Raw genomic sequence first — 22,032 nt, forward strand, 5'->3', positions numbered from 1 at the left:
CTTTCAAAAAAATTACGTTCTAAATGTGCTGCATTTTTTTTTATGAAAACCACACAGTTCCAGACTGTACAGAAGTCTGCAGTCTAACATTATCCAACATCCAATGACTAAAATCTTAACTCTTGTTCAGTATTGGTGAAAATGTTACACTATGATATATATAGTTTAGAAGAAAAATGAACAAAAAGTATCAGAAGCTTATGCCTCTGTGAGTTGCGTACCAAGGTTAGCAGCATATCTTTAAAGACTGTTCTGTGGGGAAACTTCAGGAAAAACACTGAGATGTGTGAAAATTTTAATCAAAATTTTGATTCATAACCTGAGGTATATTTTTACGGCCAATTATTAGCTAGTCAAAATAATAAATTGAATTGCATATGATGTTTGAATACAGGAATTATTTTCATATAAGACTATTACTATCACTAATATTTAGAGTTGCTATTTAGAGTTGCTTCTGACTTGGAGTTACTTCTGCGTACATTCTTGTAAATATGTAGCTGAATTAGAATGGAAATATTAGTTCCCTCTGTGATGTGATTATCCACTCTTCTCCTATCCCTGCCTGCTTCCATATATGGTGGCAAAAAAGGTTTCCAGGTATTAGCATCAAAATGAGGAAAGGAATAGACAAAGCAGCGAAAAGAAGGAACAGGTGGAAAAATAGGCATTTTCTTTGTTTAAAGAGAAATGTAAAAAGGGAAATGTTCAGTTATCTGAGAAATAAACATATTAACTTATTTATCTAATAGTATTTGTGTTACACTGCAACCTGTTGCACATGTAGCTTATAATTACATATTTCTATATGTAAGTAGAATTAAACATTTACCTTTCCAAGTATAGGTTATTTTTTAAGCTTTAACAATTACTCCAGTAGAAAGACTAAAGTTATTTTTTCTTAAATAAATGTCAACAATTATTTTTTCTACATTTCCTTTTAGAAAATCAATTAAATTTTAAAGCCAGATTCGTTGAATTATTGCTTATTTTTGCTCTGTTTGACTTTTGTTAAATTGAATTTGGAAAGCTGCAATGTACAGTTTCAGTCAACAAATCATTTTCTGCCACAGCAAATGAAATTTCTTCTAAAAGAAGGTAGTCCTTGTTTATCAACCACAAATGGGACCATCAACTTGATTGTTAAGCAAAGCAGTCACTAAGTGAAACCGTGACTGTGCTTATAATCTTACTTCAACTATCCTTTGCTTTATGTACCTGAGAGGGTCATAAATGCAAGGATTCCTTGCAAAGTTATTTCTTCATTACTGTCATAACTGTAAATTGTTGTTACACAAGGCAGTCACTAAAAGAGGATCAACTGTACTTGACTTTATTTCAGTTAATCTGTTTCTTTCAAACAATATACAAATTCTAATTAATTTTAACAGAGAAATCATTCAAAAGACAAAAGAGTGGAAATTTTACACTGGTATCATCTCAACTTTTTGTTCCTTATAAATCATTTAATATACTGTCATTTGTTCTTTAAATTTCTTACCTCCTTTTTGAGAATCTCACTGACTCAGTCTAGCCATGGCTTTTTCCCTCTTCCGTTTCCTCTCAATTAATTCACTGTTCCTTCATATATATAAGTGCGTAAGCTGGAAAAGGGGCAACCAGTGCTGATCTAGTCAATTGAAACTGGCTATGTAAAGATTGAACAGGTACCTCCCAATCTCAAGGCTGGGAAAATACTGACCAGAAGTCTATTAACATGGAAGAGTCAGAAGGCTTAGGATTTCAATCCTGCCAGCGAGTGACCAGGCGGAAAAGTTTTGCAATTCATTCTTCTCTATTAACTAAACTGCCTCAATATATTTCTAGCATTCTGGTCACTCACTCTGACATCAATCTACATTCATTCAGTACCTATTTATTCTCGACTTTCTTTCCTTCTTGTTTTATCTTTGCTATCCCATTCCCACTAACTTTTCTTTCTGACATATTCAACTCTAATTCTCTATAATAAATAAGGCAGAAGCATGCTTTTGTTTGCTGCACTGATGACTGAACCAAAATGTAGATTGTTTTTTGTTTAAAACAGCATGTATTTATGTATTTGTTGCCTATCTCCCTATCCAAATGACCCTGGGCACTAACATTAGTTTATTTTTATTAATCTACATTAAAACTCCTTTAATTACTTCATTAGTAATGTTGGCTTGTAAGTGAAACCACCTAATTAGCCATGTTTTATTGGCTAAATCTCACCCTTCTTTTTCCTGCTTGTGCACCTACAATGGAAGAATGCATTCAATTTTACACTAATTTCCTCTTCTATTCTTTTACATCTTCCCCTTCCAATATAAAATCTGTCATAGACAATGACAAGAGGAAGGTGGAGTACTATAAATGGTGGTGGTGGGGAATTATGAAAGGTATCTCCTTTCTTCTTCTATCAATGTGATCTTTTAGTGGATAAAAGGTTCTCTTAATTTTTTTACTCTAATTTGAAAGTTATTGTTTATGTATTTAATTATTTACTTGGTTTTTGCCTTGTTGTATTGCTCCAGCAAACCTTAAAAGTGGCTAACAAAATTTAAAGCAAACATATATCTCCTTATCCCCACAGAATTCTGAAACAGCAAGAAAGTGATAGCCTGGTCCTAATACTCATGCCAGAGGCGCCATGGCCAACAGCATCTTTAAAGGGCCTACCTCACAGGGTGGTTGTTGTGGGAAAAAATGGAAAAGGATGCCCTATGTATACCACTTTGAACTCCTGTATAAAAGGTGAGCAGAAAGGGAGATATGGGTAGCACTCTATTTGAAAAAATAATGTAGCAAAGTAGAAGGTTAAAATCTAAATAATGGACATGGAGTAACAAGTTTTAAATACAAGATGACTCCAAATGAATATGGAAAAAAAAATCTTAAGAGTTGGGAAAAGGCATTTTAAGGGTAGTCTGTCAGGGGAACCAATGATCTAGAAAGGATGTCAGTCACTTTTGTTGAATGTGATGAATTAAGAGATGAAGAATATGTTCCTGAGATTGGTTCAATTTGGATTCCCTATTGATTCTATAAAAATGGCTTTACAGTTCTGATTTCCAACATGTGGACTGGGGCCTGATATAAGATACATAATCTTCTACAACATTATTACAGATATGTACTCAACTGTGAATCCTAGTAGGTGCATTCATAACTGGCAGATGGACAGCAACTAACCTTGCAATTTAGTTCTTGGCAGGCTTCAGGGACTTCTCAACCTTCACAGTTCCCACCTTTTATTTCAATCAATATTTTGTATTTTGCAAACATAACACTACATTTGCTAGTATTAGTTTAAAGAAGTTAATACTTTGTTTTAAAATGAAACATTCTGAATTATCCTCCAATTTCATCTGCTGCCAAAAAGATTTATAAATTACTACCCGTTTATCAGTATTTTTAATTAGCAAGAGAATATTTTTATGATTATTAAAAATTCCAATTTCCTTCTGTAAAAATAAGATGTTTGTGCTTCTTTATATTAAAAAAAATCTGAATTTTCTCAATAGCTTTAAGTTCTATTTATTTCTATTTTAAAAAGCAGCAGTTACCATATTAGCTTCTTAAACATACTGCAGGATAAAGGAGAATAACATTTTAGGCACAGAGTTATCTAGCATCAATTCTATCTGCCAAAAAAGTAAGAAATATAAATGTTAATACATTAAAATAATAAATGCCTTGGTTAGAAATTTGCTATAAGACCAGAATAAGTGGAACATAGTACCAATCCTTTTTGATTTATTAAAATGATATAATCTTTAGTCTTCATAAATTACTGTAACTTTACTGACTTCTTTCAGAAAGCAAAACCCTTTCTAAATAAATAACCTATCTAAAGAAAAGAAAGAAAGAATGCAAAGCATTAAGGATCACTCATCTCCCCAAGCAACTGAAAACACATAACTTGATCATAATGATAATGTGAGAAGGGCAAGTCTTTGTAAAAATGCCAAGGTATGAAATTCTTTCTTTTAAGGAGGCTACCTTGTTACATAACAGATTTCTGTTTTGATGAAAGAGCAGAGTTAACTTAAATCCATTTTTTTCAGAATATAAAATTTAAAATTGTTCATCAATGCAGTTAGATAAGTACAGGTAGCCGCTGACTTACAACAGTTCATTTAGTGACCATTCTAAGTTACAACAGCATTACAAAAAGTAACTTTTGACTGTTTTTCACACTTATGTCTGTTGCAGCATCCCCATGGTGATGTGATCAAAATTCACTCTTGGAAACTGACTCATATTTATGATGGTTGCAATATCCTGGGGTCATGTGATCACCTTTTGCGACCTTCTGACAAGCAAAGTCAATGGGGAAGCCAGATGGGGAAGTTCTACTAACTTAACATCTGCAGTGATTCACTTAACAACTGTGGAAAGGTCGTGGGGCAAAACTCATTTAACAGATGCTTCACTTAACAATAGAAATTTGGGGCTCAATTGTCGTAAGTAGAGGACTACCTGTAATACATATTTTTATTAATGTTTGAGAAACTGTGGCTGATTGTAAAATTTGAGTTTCCCAGATTTTTTTTACTTGAAACTTTGGAAAATTACTATGCCATATCACACATTGCTTTGGAAAAGTTTGTTTGGTGCTAGGCTGGAGGATGCTGTTCAAGAAGCAGAAAGGAACTTGCATGAAAAAAATAAGTGCTGGTATTCTCTGGGTCCCAACCTATATTCATTCTGCGTTGAATAAGATTATTCCAACCAATATATAGGAATATTGCTGGTTGGAAAAATGGATTTAAGCAGATACAAGAATATAATCAAATTCTTGGACTGAGCTGGTGGGGAAGTAACCCCCATTTACTAGATTTCTAGTATAAATTATATATCAGATATTTAATATCTATTTTTTCTTAAGGGTCTTGCTGAACTTTCCACTTTAATGCTAATATGACTGTTATATTTATAAAACCTAACCATTCTTTTTTTTTTAAACAAATTTTATTCAGTTTTTCACATTAAAAACAAAAATCTCTTTTTAGTGGACAACATATTTCCGGGTCATCACCTTTACATACAAATATGACAGCAATTATACATTCATATATGCATTCTTAATTCTATTATTACCTTTTCCATTCCCAACTTTCAGTAAGGAGAGAAACAAACACATTAATTCTAGCCTCTTTCATTCATCTCAATCGAAACATCTTTTTGTTTCATTTAAATTATTTCAAATATAATCCTTTAATATTTATTTTAAAAATAAAGATAAACAATGTGTTTGCCTAATAATAATAATAATGATGATGATAATAATAAAAAGTTACCAATGTCTCTCCTTGCTTTTAATAGTCTATATTAACTTATTAATTTAGTTGGTTCTTTAGTCTGTCAGATTCCCTTTCCATTACACATTCTTTTTATAAATTCTAGATTAATACAAATTTTAACACTAAAAAAAAACACAAGTATAAGTTTCCCCCCTTTTACTGTTTTGAATGTGACACCTCAATGATTAAAATATACCTTTATTCCCTCATCTTGATTCCCAATAAACCATTATTTTTAAGAAGTTACAATAATAATCATTACATCTTTTCATTTGGATTCCGCAGCATATTTTCCCCCCTTGATTTTTAATAAGAGTTAACAGTATCTATATTACCCTATTTTCTAAATATTTTTAATTGCAGAAATATTCTTATTACCCCTTGTCACCCTGCAGAATCCCCTTTTTAATTCATCAACCATTATCTCTGAAAAAACCATTTCTTTTCAACATTTTACTATTTCCGTATTTCTTTATTTCATGCACCTGTTTCTTGCTGCTTCTCCTCCCCCTCTTTTCCCCATATCTTTTCTCATTCCAGTTTATATCCCTCTCTTAATATCTTCCTTTCCCCTTTTCTGCTGGGTCTTTCTGCCTTTCCTGACTTCACAGGTATTTCCCCTTTTGATTGCCTTCTTAAATTTCAACTTTTTAACCTTCCTTCTTTCTCCACTTCTTTGTAGTGTTCTTTGTGTTAATTGTCTATTTAAAATGTCTTCTCCTTGAATCGACTCCTCCTTCTCTGAAGCTCTTTCTTCTTGTTCTTCAATCGCCATTTCCATTTTTTCTAGGATAAAGCAAAGTGATTCGCCTCTTTCCTGTAGTAATTCTCTCATATTTTTAAGTTCCATTTTTAATTCCCGAAGAGATATCATTACACACTCTTATATTTTATGATCGTTAAAGTCCACAAAAAACCACTTTTACTTTCTTTCTTTCTTCTTTCAATTTTCTAAAGTTCTCAGTTATTCCAGCCGAGGTTCTATACCAAAAACATCAATCAATCCCACAGTCAGTCTTTCCTTGCTTTTTTCTTTATTCTGGTTCTGCTTTCACTTTCTAAGATTCTTACTTTGTTTCAATATTTCTTTAATGTTATATCCACACAAGTTCATTCAGAAACAGGATGATTTCCCTTTTGTTTGAGCTCAAGTTTTGTCAAAAGGTGGCACTCTCCATTATACAAAGTCTTCACCTTTTCCCCCTATTTTTTAATTTAGGGTTTTTCGAACCTCAATATTCCAGCACAGTCCAGTCTCCAATTTGTAAACTTTATTATTATTATTTTTTGACAATATTAAGTCCAGCTTTATTTTATGTCTGTTTATTCCCAAAATATTTTAGTCCAATTTAGTTAAATCTTTAGTTCCAGCTTCTTCCTTTCCCGGTTCGAAGACCCGCTTAGCTGTCAAAAATATTTTCTTTTTTTCCCCCTGTCCCTTTGTAATTTCGCCGCTTACTTTTCTTTTCTTAAAAATTCCATGTTACCTTAATCCCGGGATACTTTTGTTTAGCTGTATTGCCCAGTTGTCCCGGTTCAGATGTTATCCACCTCTTTCTTCCCTCCTGCACAAATCTTAATCCAGCTGAGTCCTCCTCTTCGGGGTGGCCATTTTAAACCACCGTTGCAGTCGTCTTCAGGGGGAAAAAGACCAAGCCCAGGGGGGGAGATGCGGCTCCCCTCAACCTGGCTTGCGGCTTCCCCTTACTCCGCCACCCCTCCAAGGCAGCTTCAGCCCCTAATCGTAATAATCGTGGCTCTCCAACGAAAGAGCACGGACCATAACCGCAGAGAGTCGCGATCTACAGTCCATCAGCGAGAGGCTCCGCCTTCTTCCAAAATCTAACAATTTTTTACTACAGTTTTAATAATGAGATAGTAAAATACTGCAACATGCAATAATATACCCTATGCCAGGGATCCCCAACCTTTTCGACGCCGCGGCCCGGTTCCGACATCAGCTGGGCGCCGCGGCCCGGTACCGGCGTCAACTGGGCGCCGCCATCTTTTTATGACGAAAAGGCGCTTCCGGTGCGTCACGGGCGCTGTTCGTCATAAAAGATGGCGGCGCCAGCTTCTGGTGAGCTTTTCGGGTAGAAATGGCTTTCTACCCGGAAAAGCTCACGAGCGCTCGCGCCGCCATCTTTTATGATGAAACAGCGCTTCCGGTGAGCTTTCTACCCGGAAAAGCTCACCAGAAGCGCTTTTACCAAAAAGATGGCGGCGCCCAGCAACCAGCGGCCCGGTAAGGCTTGTTCCGCGGCCCGGTACCGGTCCGCGGACCGGCGGTTGGGGACCCCTGCCCTATGCAATAGAATGAACACAAAATTTGCTTCACTGTAAAGATAGAATAAATAAAAAATGAACATGAGGTCAACCACTGTAAATCCTATTCACAAGTAATAATCCATTTCTGGATTCCCCTTTAACAAATATCTTAATTATGAACAAAATGAATCTGTTAACTCCAGCCATCAGATACACCTTAAATACATATATATCATATAAGACCAAGACACATATCATACTCTAGCTCAATATTATTGCCAATTCTGAAATTAAACTTATTTCTTAATCAAATGTGAAAGCTTCAATTAAAAAAATCCAAGATCTATGTCAAATATTTGGCATATTTATACAAGTGATATGATACAATCTCCAAACTTTTACAACAAACTATGAAGACAAATACAATATTCACAAATGATTTATCCATTTAGCAATGCCACCCTACAAACATTTCTGGCTTTAATTAACTTTAAAATTGACCTAGCAAAGAAGAAAATGCCAACAAAAGAAAACCTCAATGTGAGTAATACAGGATTGTGAATAATTTTCACGGCAATTGAAGCAGCCTTTTACTAAGGTACAAAGTTTACAATGTAGTGGAGGTTAGTAGAAAAAAAAATTAAAAACTCCGCCTGCCTTCCAATAAACCATAACATTTGTACAAATTGATACAAGAGGAAGTTCGTTTTCTATCAATGTTTTTTGTTTTTGTGCTAGACCCAAAGGTAAGATAAGTGAGAAGAGAGTAGAAGGCCATTTGTGGTTCCATAAATCGGTATCTATTTTTTTATTTCAAAAATATTAAAATTATGCTCACCTTTTCTTGGTGCCTTATTTTAATTTTAAAAACGGGAAGTAGCCTGAACTTCTCTGGATCTTTGAGAAAGCCTGCACAAAGGAAGGTCTACATATATAAACCTTTTTTGCAAAAAACACTAAACCATGATTGAGTCTACTATGGTTTACTAAATTAATCAATTGGCTGGATCAATACATCATAATGCATAATGCATCATAAACCGAAAACACTGCCTGGGTTCCCATGACATTCTGAGCTACAAAGCAGCAAACTGCCTTTTGGCTTAAGATTTTTTTTGTAAACTCTATTAATACTTCATTTGCCAAAAGCTAGGAAATGAACGTATAATTCAGGACTGAATTATAGTCTCTGTTACTATCCCTTACGTTGTTCATGTTTTCAAATAATGATTCATGCAGAAGTACCCCAGTACAATAGTATGCACACTGCATTTGAACAATGTCAACCCTGTGTGTGTATGTGTGTGTGTGTGTGTGTGTGTGTGTGTATCTCCTTCAAACCTCAGGCTTGTTTTCTTCTTCATGTATCTTACTTTCATTAAAATAGACACCTGTATTTTCTGTGTACCTTTTGAAAATCGGTTAGATAAGCCCCAAAATAAGCAACCATTCAGAATAAGCAACCATTAATATGTAATCCAATTTTGTACACTAGCAGGTTATCACACATAGGCTCATAAAACTATAGGGTTGGAAAAGACCACTAAGATTATCTAATCCAGCCCTCTCCCCTACCCCCAGGAGACATACTGTACTCATCTGGGGATAACAACCCCCACAACAGCCGTCCTTATGACCTCTGGAGAAAAGAATGAGTCACAAGTATAATAAAGAAGGTAGTCGCCTTAGCTGGGCTTCAGAGTGGATTGCCCCTTACTCTGATTACTTGGGAGAGAGAGAAAAAAATCAACAGTTTCTCTCTCTCTCCTGCCAACCCAAACAGGAAATCTATGTTGATACGCGAGGTGGTCGCGACTGCCTTGACCCACAATGAATACCAGACCGACAAGGCAGAAGCAGAAGGTTAACAAGAGCGGAATCCGACACGTCCAACCTTTAATGTTTTCTTCTGATGCAAACATCCGGCGGCTCTTCCTAGTCCTTGCCCGGGCTGATAACAAGCTTCCCCTCCGCCCAAGCGGCGAAGGAGATTCCCGTGCCATCCCCGACTATGCTTAACGATCCGATCCGGTTTCTCGCTCCCCTTTACGGTCGGGACCACCTCTCGACTTCACCAAGACTTGAAATGCAACACGCAGCTGAAACACGACCTCACTCTTGCCCACCCAGCTCGCCCGCCCGGGGCTGCGGTAAACTAGGGAGAGTAGCCTCGTCGCTTTCCTTCTCTCACCTCAGCCTGCAGCCACCTTCTCCAGAGTTCCAGGCAGCCCCTCGCTCCGGCAGAGCCAAATTAGGATCGGGAAGCCGGAGAGAAGGAACGGGACGCAAAGAAACCAGAGACACTCGCCGGGGGACTCCCGGGCTCAGCGTCAGAAGCCAAAGGTGTGCGCCACCGAGTACCACACGCCTAGAGGGGACCTTGCCATGAAAACGGAAGGCTAGAACGTCAACCCCGGCGACAGCTCGTTAACGCTCGGAGGAAACGGAACCGCCGGTGGCGCTCCGACGCTGAAATTGTCCGGGTGCAAATTGCGCTCGCTGTCGAGTTCTGCAAGGTCGCCACGTGAGGGCTGGCCCTCGCCTTGTTAAAAAAGAAAAGAAAAAAAAGGAATCAGCGCTAAAGCGCGAAGATGACTTTCGTTGCGTCGATTTGTCCTCTCTTCGGGGGACGGCAGTTGACCCTGGCCGCCTCGACTTTACGCTCCTCGGTGCGGGGCCTGAAGGGTCAGAGTGTAAGACTCGGACTCCACAACCTGGAAAAAAAGGATTCTCTGAAAGGTGAAATCGCCGAAATGGTCGCAAACGCAGAGCGGGATTCGACCTCAGATCGAAGGTTTCTCGCCTGCCCCCTGTCAGCGCATAAAGTGGCCTCCCAGCTGACGAGGGGACGAAATTTGGAGCAGTCCAAAACCTACCTTCTAGAATTCGAGGCAGGTGAGCGTTACTTAAGGGGACCCTTTTTAAAAGGTAAAAGTTAAGCATGTGACCTCGGAGTTGATGTGATGACAATAACGTTGACATTAAGCTGCGAGGAGGAATTCACCAGATTTGCTGCAATACTTGTTAGAGAAAGGGTGACTTCTAGGTGTTTGGTACTGCTTAGTAGCTTTGGCATCCATCCCCATTGTGCTGCAATAGCAATCGGTGTGCAGCAGATTATGTTTTTCAATAGAAGAAAATATATGTACCGTAGCGCGGAATAGGACTGTGGTGTCCTTGGTGCTCTCTTGAACTTGTTGGCTTGCAAACATATCATTAGCCAACTAGAAAACATTATCACTGAAGCACTGATGGGTAATGAACACAAACAACCAAGTTGAGAAGATCAAGAACTTCACAGATTCTAATTTTTAAACTAATAATAATTTTATATTACTGAAAATTCATATTGTGCACTTCTTGAATCATATCCTCTGTGTAACTTTACAATCTTATAACAGCTTCACTTGAACATAACTCTCATTGAGTTGAAGGTGATCTCTGTCCAGAAATACATGGATAAGTTTAACTGATACATTTTTGTCTTAACCTTTTTGTACTGTATTTTAAGTGGCTTGCATCATTATGCAATTATTGAAAAGGCAATGTTCTTTTTTATAAGTCACTTGAAACCTGTTCTGACAGGTCTCATGAACTGACTTGCATAAAAATATTATTTAGTAAAAAACTGTACAACAGAGGAAGAAAATTATCCATGTTGGAAAAGCTGTTTCTATTGCTCCTTCAGTTACATAAAAAACAGCCAGCAATCTTTTCAGATATTGTTGCGTCCACTAAAAATTAAAATGAAAAAGTTGAAATACCATGAAACTGCTATATCTTGCTAGCTTTCATGCAAAAGAATTGAGAGCGAGTGGGATTTGGCTATTTCATAGAATTTTAGTCGTTGTCAGACTGTCTTTTTTAAAAGAAGATAATTTTGGGGTTTCAGGAACACATACACATCTGGGATAACACAGGCACTAAAGCTATTTCTCTGATAGCAGATTGAATTGGGAGTCACCACTTGGAGGAATATAATGGCAAATGGCACTTTAAATAGTGTTACCTCTTTCTTGATCATGGTTGGTTTTTTTCGAACCAGGTAGATACCATTATTGGCAGCTGAACAATATTTGTTTCTTCCCTCCTTTTAGGATTAGGCAATACCTGATGTGTCTTTATAGATAAACGTGCATATTTTCAGTTAGAATATTTTGATTGATATTTCTCTTAAAAATAGAGCTTTTTAAATAAATTCTAGAATAGAGTTTTAAACAATGGCTATTTTTAGGTCCTGGAGTGTTGACTCGAAAACTGCTTAATACTGGAGCCCACGTCATAGCTCTGGAGAGTAATAAATCATTTCTTCCTAATTTAGAGGTAGGTATTGTCTTATTCCCATTATAAATTCCTGCACTTTCATCTTAAAGCAAGGCTAGAAAACCTGATATTTCTGGATTATGACATCCAATGGTCAACGTGAGTGATAGTTGAAGAGACAGCAACAGTTTAAGCAGAAAGTAATTGACATGAAGAGAATAGCCCAGAGAAAGGCTATTTCAGATGTTTTGGTTAACCTCTAGTTGTATGCTTGTATTTAGTCTCTAAAGAAAGAATTTGAAAACCAATTGGAAGTGGTGCATTCCAACTTCATAAAATTGGATGGTAATCCATATGCATTGTTGAAGGGTGAATTATGTTCTGAAACACTTTTTAACAACCTGAGAATCTTCGAAGTTCCTTGGACATCAGGTAAATTATCATACATGTATATATATTGTAAATTTAAATTGTATATTCACTTTTTCTTGATCTTATGAATTTGAGGTAGCTCCCATTCAGACAGAATTGTTTAATTGGATTACTTCAATGTAAAAATTATAACATGCGGAGTAAAGTGGCATTTGTTAAATTAGTCCCAACTATATTTTAAAAATTCTGAAGCAGAAAGCTATTAATACTTTATTTTAAAAAAAACCATGCTAAAGAAAGATTACATAACTTTTTTTGATGTTAATAAAATTTGAAGGCTGTCTATAAACATAAAATAAGCAATGAAAGTTATGCTATTTCTGCTTGCCAATTCAATCTCTAATAGGGCCTTTGATTAAGAGGTGGGCTTTCATGAAAAAAAGCATAACTTGCAAGATGAAAGTCCCGAAGCTAATAGTTATATTGCTGAAGCTAACTCATATGCTTATAGTATTTTTTAATTTAATATTAGATTACTGTATCGCAGCTATTTGTTTTAATTTTCAAATATCTTGATTCACTTTAAAAACAGATGTTCCTCTAAAAGTGGTTGGAATTGTCCCCCCAAAAGATGAACGGATTTTTATTTGGAGATATACTTATTTTTTATATGAATGCAGCTCTATATACAACTATGGAAGAATAGAATTAAACTTGTTTGTCAGTGAAAGAATGTACAAGGTTTGTATAAAAATTTGCTAATACATCAACTTTGAGATTTCATTTATATTCCACTTTTTATTTTTATAAATTAATCAAGGCAGTGAACATACATAATATTCTTTCTTCCTCCTATTTTCCCCACAATAATCCTGTGAGATGGGTTGGGTTGAGAGTGAGTGACTGGCTCAATGTCATCTAGCTGCTTTCATTCCTAAAGCAGGACTAGAACTCACAGTCTCCTGGTTTCTAGTGGTTCCTTATCTACTAGACCAAATTTTTAAACAAAACGACTTTTTAAAAACAATTCTAAAATATATTGATGGATTTATAATGTTTGGTTTGAATTTTGAATTTAGGATTTGTTGCCATATGTTGCTTTTAGTATATCATTAAAACATTGTTATACAAGTAGGTTTTGCTTGCCAATCGTAATGGGCTTACAACTTTGTTGCTAAGCTACATGATCGTAAAGTGTAATGTTACAAAGTGTCGGCTTACAACAGGAGTTGCAACAATTCCAGTTGCTGTCATTAAAGCAAACTACATGTGATTTTCATGTGATCACCATTTGTACCCTCGTACCATCTTTCCAATTGACTTTGCTTGTTGGAAGCTGGCAGTGAAGGACACAAAATGGTGATAATGTGCAGGATTCTATGATGTCATAATTGCAAGACAGTTCTCAAGCATCCAAATCTCAATCACATGACCATGGGGACACTGCAACTATGAGGAGTGGTCATAGGTACCCATTATTCACTGCTGTCATAGCTTAAATGATAACTGAACAGGTGGTTAAACAAGGAACATGTAACTTTTTTGAGTTATCTTAGATATTTTCAGATAATAAATGATACAGGAATAAGGTACAACTGTACCTAATCTGATTTACATTGGCAATGGAAACTATGTTTATAGTCAAGGGGTCTAAATCAAATGTTGATTTTTCATAGTTAAGAAACATTTAGGAGGATCTAGCAATGTTCACTGGCCAGTGTTACCACTGAATTGCAAAATCCATATATTCACTGCAGTTTCTGCCATGTGGAATGAGAAAAAGTATTGTGAGATACTGAATGAAAACCATTGTATTTTCAATTTTATTCAAATAAAAAATAGGTAATATTTTTCATAATTAACTTTTTTTACTAGTTGTTTCTGCACTGAAATAGGCAAATACAGGAAAATGTATTCTGTAAACAACTGAAGATATTTTAGAGCCAAGCTCTGATACTGAATCCAGACTATAAGAAATTACACTGTTAAGCTATGGCAGATTTCTGAAAGATAATTAGCCAATTCAAACTCCTATCAATTCAAGGATAGTCTGTTCAAGTTAATGTTTAAATAATGAACTGAAAAATAAGCTGTCATTTCTAGTCGTATTCTAAATGATTCTCATTTTCTCATTGAAGTTATTCTAGAACAGTAACTTATTTCTAAGAGTTTGATTTGCAGAATATTGCCTTTAGTATTTGTAGTCACTTATTGTGCAACTACAGCTATGACATTTTGCTTTGGCCACTGATTATGCAACAAACTAGACACTCAACATTATTTGTGATTTATGAATTCCTTACAGATGTTGACTGTATTGATTATTATAATGAAATAGTCATCCTTTATTGAAACTTGTAGCAAAACTATATATGCATCTACACAGCTTTTATTTTTTTATTTGTTTTGTTTAATTTGATAAAAGGCAAAATATGACAAGACAAGAAAACACTGAAATAAACTTCCTATATTTCACCTGAAAGTAGGTAATTCGATTGATTGGTAGATTGATTATGTGCCATCAAATCAATGTTGACTCTTACCAACCAGCTTGCTAGATTTTATCTTTCTTGTAACATCTTTTCCAGAGTGTTCACTGCTAATCTAATAGTTGCCAGAATAGCAGTGTAGTTCTTGACTGTTGAGTTGATAATCAGTTCTAAAAGGCAGAAAGTATTCATGAGTTCAATAATGAAGATACTGAATAGCCATTTCAAAGGTGTTTTTTCAAAAGGCAACTGGACTTTTTTTCCTTGAGAAAGACGTTTTGCTTCTAATCCAAGTGAGAAGTGAAACTTTTTTCTGAAGAAAAAAACAAAATCCAGCTGCCTTTTGAAAAAACACCTTTGAGACAATCATGACCTGCATGACTGAGAATCTCCATAGACATATTCAATAGTCAGTTCTAAGGCTGGTACCTGTTGTTGTTAGTTCTTTAAATTTAATCTTAGTTCCATTATTTTCACTGTGTTCCTTGACTTTTACTGCTACAGCTTGCAGATCATTTGCATTTTCAGCTAATCCAGTTACATAATTAACAGGTGGGATCCTACCTGGTCACACTGGTTCTATAGAACTGGTTGTTACGATTCTGCGCAGTTAGGAGAACCGGCAAATCACACCATTGGCTGGCCCTGCCCCGCCCACCCAGTCACTCCCCCACCCAGTCATTCCTTACCTGGCCACCCAGTCACTCCTTACCTGGCCACCCAGTCACTCCTTACCTGGCACGCGTGCCATCCAACTTGCCTGCTAAGTTGCTATTTTTCCTTTTTTCCCCCAACCATCAGCTGTTCCAACTATCAGCTGTGCCGGGAGATTTAGATTAACTAGAAAGCAGGAAATAGTTGGATTTCTTTCTTTCCAGCTAATCTAAAAGCAGAACTGAACCTTCCTAGCTTCTATTTTTCAGTGCAGACTCAGGTAGCAGACTGCAGAAAGATAGACCTTTGAATGAATCTGTGATTCTGTGAGCAACTCAATATGCTTGCCTGCTTTGCCTGATTTTGGATAAAAGTTGCTTTTTTAAAAATAAAAAAAATCAATATTTACATACATGGTGTGTTGTGAGTTAATTTTGAGAGTTTGCTTGCTAGCAAATTTTATAAGTTTGCTTGAAGTAAATTTTATGTGATAGACTTAGGCAGCAGATTGTAGAAAGGTAGATCTTTGAGTGAATCTGTAATTCTGGGAGCAACTCAATCTGCCTACCTGACTGCTTTGCCTGATTTTGCATAAAATTTGCTCTTTTTTATAAAATAAAATCAATATTTACATATATATTTATAATATTTACATACAAGCCATGCCCAGCCAGTCATGTGACCAGCAAGCCACACCGTCAGCAAGACACGACTATCCAGTCACATGACCACCAAGCCACACCCACAAATTAGGCCATGCCCACAGAACTGGTTAAGAAATTTGAATCCCACCCCGATAATTAATATAGAAATCATTAGACCTGTGATGGTGAACCTATGGCATGCGTGCCGGAAGTGGCACACAGAGAATATTCTGCTGGCACGTAAGAGGTTGCCCGGAAGAGCCCCACTGCGCATGCACGTGTGGTGCTCATCCGACAGCTGATTGTCGGCTATCTGGTGTGCATGCATGGAGGGACGGGGGGGGGGAGATGCATGTGAATGCACAAAAATGTGCAGGGCACGCGGGGGTCTCGTGCGCATGCACAGAGATACATGGTGAGGAGGGTCCCGTGCTGGCACGCAAGCACGCATGCAATTTTCAGCATGGGAGCCCAAAAAGGTTAGCCGCCACTGCATTAGACTATTATACTTTACACAAGTTTTTGTATTTTTAGAACTGTGATTGATTTCTATAAGAAAGAAGATAGGAAAATATTACCAAAAATAAAGTTCATTTATCACCTATTGCCAAGAATACTACAGGACTTGTATGGGCAATTGCCAAGAGTCAATAATAACTTTCAGGCACACACACCTACATAAAAGCAACATATGGTACATCCGACATAATCTCCAACAAGTTGTCTTGCATACCTTGATTCTTGCCTTACTGAGGCTTTCAAGTGTTCATTCAGGATTTTCATAATAAAATCAGAAATATAATGTAAATATAATGCTTCTGCCTTTGCCAGGTTTTTGTTGCAAAACCTCCAGATAAAAAACTTTACCAGGCACTAAGTGTACTTTGGCAAACAGCTTGTGATATTCGACTTTTACATAAGGTGAGCATTTTGTATATGCAATGATTAATAATAGAAACTGCTTGTCTTACACTTTTATTACTAACTTGATACTAAACATTTGGAACAGGTTATTGAAATGAATGAGATATGTGAAACAGTATTTTTATTATGTCAAGTGTTATATAGTAATGTGGAACTTGACAAATTATAATATCCACCTTACCCCATCTCCTTTTTCATGTGCTCTTGTGTGGAGATGCTACTGTAAGATGTGGCTCAGAAAAGTTTCTTAACCTAGTTAGTGTTTTCAAATGCAGTGAGCTATGCAATGAGAACATCTCATAGAAGAGATTGTAGCATTTTAGCTATCATTCCCTGCATTTGGCAAGATGCTATACATTCTGAAACTGTTTTTGTTAATAATAAAATGCTTAACTTCTTAGTCTTACACAAAGAAATATAAGTGGGTTCTTGTGTATATAATCACACTATCTTTTATTTATGATGGAGGATTGCTGTACCCTGAAGATTTATTGCTGAAATCTACGGGAAGCAAGATAATAAAAAATAGACTTCAATTCCGTGTATAAACCTATTGTAAAAATCTCTTTGTAAAAGCCAACATTCAGAATGCTGAGTATATAATTAATTTTAGTGCTTCTTCATTCTTTCTTTCATATCTTGGCCCTAGTATTTTAAAGCTACACTAACTTTCATTGTTTCTTCTCTTCTAGGTACCTAGCTCTTCATTTTTAACTACTTCAAGAAAAAAGTCATCGAGATCAAATAGTGTGGTAAGCTTTTAATATTTGTCAGTCCTAAAATAAGTGCAGTGTGAATGTTTGGGTGATTATTTTTATGTACCAGAGCTAGCACTGATTATGTTACCTAGTTTGGATAATGAAACATCTGCAAGAAAACAAGCTCAGAGAGCACCAGGGACTCCACAGATTAATTTCAAGATGCAATTAATTCTGCCTCCACAGACTCATATAATTGAGAGGCTTGAAAATTAACTCTCCAGTTTGATTTAAGGAGTTGTATGTAAAAAGCCAAATAATGGATTTGGATGTCTATTTAAATTCTCTAGTTCTCTGTTCTAGAGAAAAATGGATAGTTTTTATTTGCACTTAATTAATATCAAATTTCAGTTCTCAAAGTATTTTTTGCTGGGGTCAAAACCTATATAGGTAGTCCTCACTTAACAAACGATCATTTTACAAATGTTGGAAGATATGATAGCCATGGAATAGATGCTTTATGGCCCATAAACCACTCCGACCATCATAAATAGTTCTGGAACACCCCACAATTATGTGATTGTTTGCCAGGCAGGTAGCTTTACAATTGGTCATGATGTTCTGCAGTAACATAACTGCAATTTACATGGAAGCCAGCAGAAAAATGGTCATTCAAATGAATAGGTTTGCTTAACAGTTGTGTTATGTTCTTAATGATTGCTGCGAGAAAGGCCAAAAAATTATTTCTAGTCATGTGGGTGCCATGATGTATGACCACAAATATTTTCGACCATAATTCCGGGCTCAGTTATGATTATAAGTTGAGACTACCTGTGTTAGGAGGCTTCCTACTAGAAATTGTTATTGCAATCTTTCCATGGTTTGCTATAATTTAACGATAAACATCATATTCATTGCCATGGAAAAACAGGAAGTGATGAAACGGCACTAGATTTCGGGCTACAAAGCTTGTAGAAGTCTGAAGAAGCCTTCCTCAAGCCTTTGGGAGGCTGAAAAAGGCCTCAAACCGGCCAAAAATCAGCTGTGAGGCACGCACATGCGCAGTGAGATAAGTTTGCCTGCAGCTCGCGTGCTGGCACAAATGGCTCTGCGTGCCACCTGTGGCACGCGTGCCATAGGTTCGCCATTACGGGCATAGGCATTCTTTTTAACAAATTCATAATGAAGTTTTCAGAGAAGTTTAATCTGATGTACAAGTTTATAAAAATTATTAACTTGACTAAAATGCATTTGAGTTAATTGTTAAATTAAGATTTTTTTATTCTTTTGTCTTCTGCAGAATGAACTCTTATATTTAGTACAACTAACACCACGCAAAGATTTATTTACAGACTTCTTGACAACTGCTAATTCAAAAATATTTATTATGATGGTAAAGCAGTGTTTTGGTAAAGCCTCAACTAAGCTACACAACAAATTGAAGTAAGTAAAATTAAATTTCCTCAATTGAAAAATAGCAGACTCTCTCTCTCATAGAAATTTGCAAATTTTAGAGTATAGGTAGTCCTCACTTATGACAGATCACTTAGTGATGATTCAAAGTTATTACAACTTGCCCCCAACGCACAACCCATTTCCAAAGTTATATCTGGGGTTATTTACCATTACAACCAACCAAAGAGATGCTGAAACACCTTCCATCTATTTCCCTTCTATCCAGTCCTGTTAGGTCCTCACAGGCACCAGGCCTGCTTTGCCAGTCCACTGGGTTCCACATGTTCCTACCTCCATCACTACCTTTCCTAGAGCTCAAGAGGTTGAGTTATGGAAGGAGGACAGGACGCTTCATTGCTGGGCCATGTGACAAAATTTCATAAGCAGACGTCTTTTTCTGAGGAGCTGGTGAAGCTTTTGGCTTTCCTTTCCTTGCCAAATCTAGCCTTTTCTTCCCAAGGTATTAGCATACACTGCTAAAGCTTGGGGAGCAGGGTGAGGCACAAGCATTGGCTGAATTTTTATTGTCAAAAATTGTATCCGGATCTATGGTGGACTTCAAAAAAATTCTTGCCAATAAGTAGGGTACATGAAATTGATGTTTAATATCAATTTGGCTTCCCATTTAATTTTTTTAAGAAATTAAAATAAACTAAATAAAATCAGGTGAACCAGTTAGGCAATTGCTAAGGCAGATGTTTGAAAGCATACTGATACTTTCAGGTATCATATTTGGAGGCAAGGTTTTAAGAACATAATGAGCCCACTTGATCGTTAACAATTAAATTATACCTAATTTTTTAATGATTTTTGTTTCAGTTTATGGACTTACGAGAATGCAAGGAACTTGCTGAGAGATTTGGAGATTCCAGAAGAGGTTACAGCTGGTAGTTTATACCCAGAGTCATACAAATCTCTCTTTGAACGTATGGAACAGTCTAATCGAATTGATCGGAGTTTGTTCTGTGACATTGATTTATTGGCAGATGACAGTGTAGTTCTTTAAAATGAAGACTATTTAATTTATAATGTTTTTTTATGAACTGAAATACAATACAGAGGACCACATACCTTGAAATCTTACAAAGAAGATAATCCCTATGTGTACGAGGATGATAGTTCTAGAAAATTTAAATTATGCAAACAAGGAAATATAATGGATCCTAAATGATCAACTCTGAAGTTGCTGTATCTTGGAAACTGCAAAGATTAGAAAACAATATGTACACCATCAGTTCTGTATAAAACATAGTATCTTCTAAATCAGTATTTTACCAGAGTAACAGTGAATGAAAAACATGGGGGAGAGGGGCATTTTTGTTTAATCTTAAATACAGCTTGTTTAATCTGTATCTTGCCTTTACTGTATCCCACTTTGTAAAATGACTATATAAGTTATAGTATACTATAGCTTATACTATATAAAATAAGCAATTCTTAATTTAAAATGGGAGTTGTTTCCTACTAGTTTATAGGATCAGGTTGCTTCAGATGTAACATTTAAAGATGGTTATATAATAAAATACTGGGAATTTTAAGAAATTGTCCATTGGGCATAGGGCAAGGTGAGATGGAAAATGTATGTGAAGATAAAAATTGTAGTTCCAATGCATGAAACATATTGATATTCCATCAGAAATGTTTTTAAATATTACAAAACATAAGTATGTTTTCAAAATAATTGGTCTTTTAAGTTGTGTCAGCAATTAAAATTAGACCATGTAAACTATTTTGTTTTAGATTTGAATTTTAGGGCCCTGCCTATTCTAACAAGTATGGTACATCTAAATTGCTTGGAATGCATATTGCCTGACTGTTCCATTGCTATGTAAAAAATCAAATTGTGTGGCAAAGTTGAATGATTTACTTATAGGACAAGCTAATCTTAGCAATATAATCTAATTTGTATATTGTATGACATGATGCTGCTAAGCCACAAAGTAATGCAAACAGTCCTTTGTTCGTGATAACAGTTGGGATTGGAATTTCTGCTAAATGATGTGGTCATAAAGGGAGTGCAAAGAGGGGCTAAGAGAAGGTGTGTGGGTGAGGAAGAGTTATCCCAGTGACATTGGAGCTTCTCAGCCACCTTACACAGACTTTCTAGGGAAGCCACAAGAAAGGCCACAAATAGTGACACATGATCATAAGGGGGCTGCAACTGGTTATATGCATGAACCAGTTGTCAAGCACCCAGATTGCAATCATGTGATTGCTGGGATGGCCAGAACTCTTAAGGACTGGTCATCAACATGAGGTGTTCAGCACTGTTGTAACTTTGAATGGTCACTGAACAAATAGGTGTAGGTTGAGGACAATTTACAGGAAGATTTAATAGAGATTCAAATAAGTATTGTCTGAAGCTCAGTTGGTTTAAAGATTGCAAAACTAAGAGTGGACTTTGCACAAAGTCAGATGCAAATACCAGAGACGACCTAAAATAACAAGATAAATAATTTTACTTTTATATCAGGAAAGATTGCCTGTTCATTTTATCAAACATCCACAGAATCCATTGAAGTTGTAGTAGCAATTTACTTCTGCTCTTGTACACCCTTCCTAATCCTCCTTGACTTGCACATAATCTCTCTTGCACTCTTCCTAATCCACCCTCATGCTGAGCTGTGCCTCTTGCACTCTCCTTGACCCTCCCCGGCACTACCATGCACACTCCCTCCTACCTGGAACCTTTGTGAAGAAATTGCTTCATCTAATACTTGGGATTTAATTAATGACAACCAGGACTACAGGGATTGCCATTGCTAAGTGATGCAGTTGTGCTTTGCGACTTAATAAATGTGCTTTATCATCTACTAAAGGAATTCCAGTCCCAATTATTGTTGTAGTGAATTGAGGACTACCTGTACTTGATAGATGTTTGCAATCTTCTCCAGACTAAGCAACTTCCAGTTGTTCCTCATAAATGTCTCCTCCTTGGTCCCCTTACCTTCCTTGCTATTCCTTGCTATCCTTTCTA

At 36.3% G+C, this 22,032-nt stretch overlaps 2 protein-coding genes across 4 annotated transcripts in view; one reads left to right on the forward strand and one right to left on the reverse strand.

Annotated features, from left to right (window-relative positions):
• Positions 1–10,037, reverse strand: part of CNST (consortin, connexin sorting protein) — a 39,441-nt gene extending 29,404 nt beyond the window's left edge. Inside the window, exon 1 of one of the 3 annotated variants that reach the window (XM_087967022.1) lies at positions 9,748–10,037. The gene's annotated coding sequence lies outside the window, so the exon portion shown is untranslated. The remainder of the gene's footprint in view (positions 1–9,747) is intronic. The other 2 variants (XM_026669381.2, XM_087967035.1) reach the window with 2 other exon arrangements.
• TFB2M (transcription factor B2, mitochondrial) lies at positions 10,020–20,781 on the forward strand. The gene is made up of 8 exons (XM_026669383.2): positions 10,020–10,451; positions 11,791–11,879; positions 12,101–12,251; positions 12,784–12,932; positions 16,810–16,899; positions 17,595–17,654; positions 18,901–19,043; positions 19,875–20,781. Exons 1-8 carry the CDS (start codon positions 10,148–10,150, stop codon positions 20,059–20,061), a joined length of 1,173 nt encoding a protein of 390 aa, XP_026525168.1. The 5' UTR covers positions 10,020–10,147; the 3' UTR covers positions 20,062–20,781.
• Positions 20,782–22,032: the final 1,251 nt, after the last annotated feature.

The sequence above is a fragment of the Notechis scutatus genome, chromosome 1 (genome assembly GCF_049901735.1).
Source record: "Notechis scutatus isolate UNSWTSFEM ecotype Mainland chromosome 1, rNotScu1.2, whole genome shotgun sequence".
NCBI classification, from domain to species: Eukaryota; Metazoa; Chordata; class Lepidosauria; order Squamata; family Elapidae; genus Notechis; species Notechis scutatus.

What these genes read in the sequence shown, in the direction of transcription:
- TFB2M (XM_026669383.2), top strand. Translation starts at nt 10,148, where the DNA reads ATGACTTTCGTTGCGTCGATTTGTCCTCTCTTCGGGGGACGGCAGTTG. An exon ending in CCTTCTAGAATTCGAGGCAG is followed by an intron (nt 10,452 to 11,790) that starts GTGAGCGTTACT and finishes GGCTATTTTTAG; the next exon opens with GTCCTGGAGTGTTGACTCGA. An exon ending in ATATTCGACTTTTACATAAG is followed by an intron (nt 16,900 to 17,594) that starts GTGAGCATTTTG and finishes CTTCTCTTCTAG; the next exon opens with GTACCTAGCTCTTCATTTTT.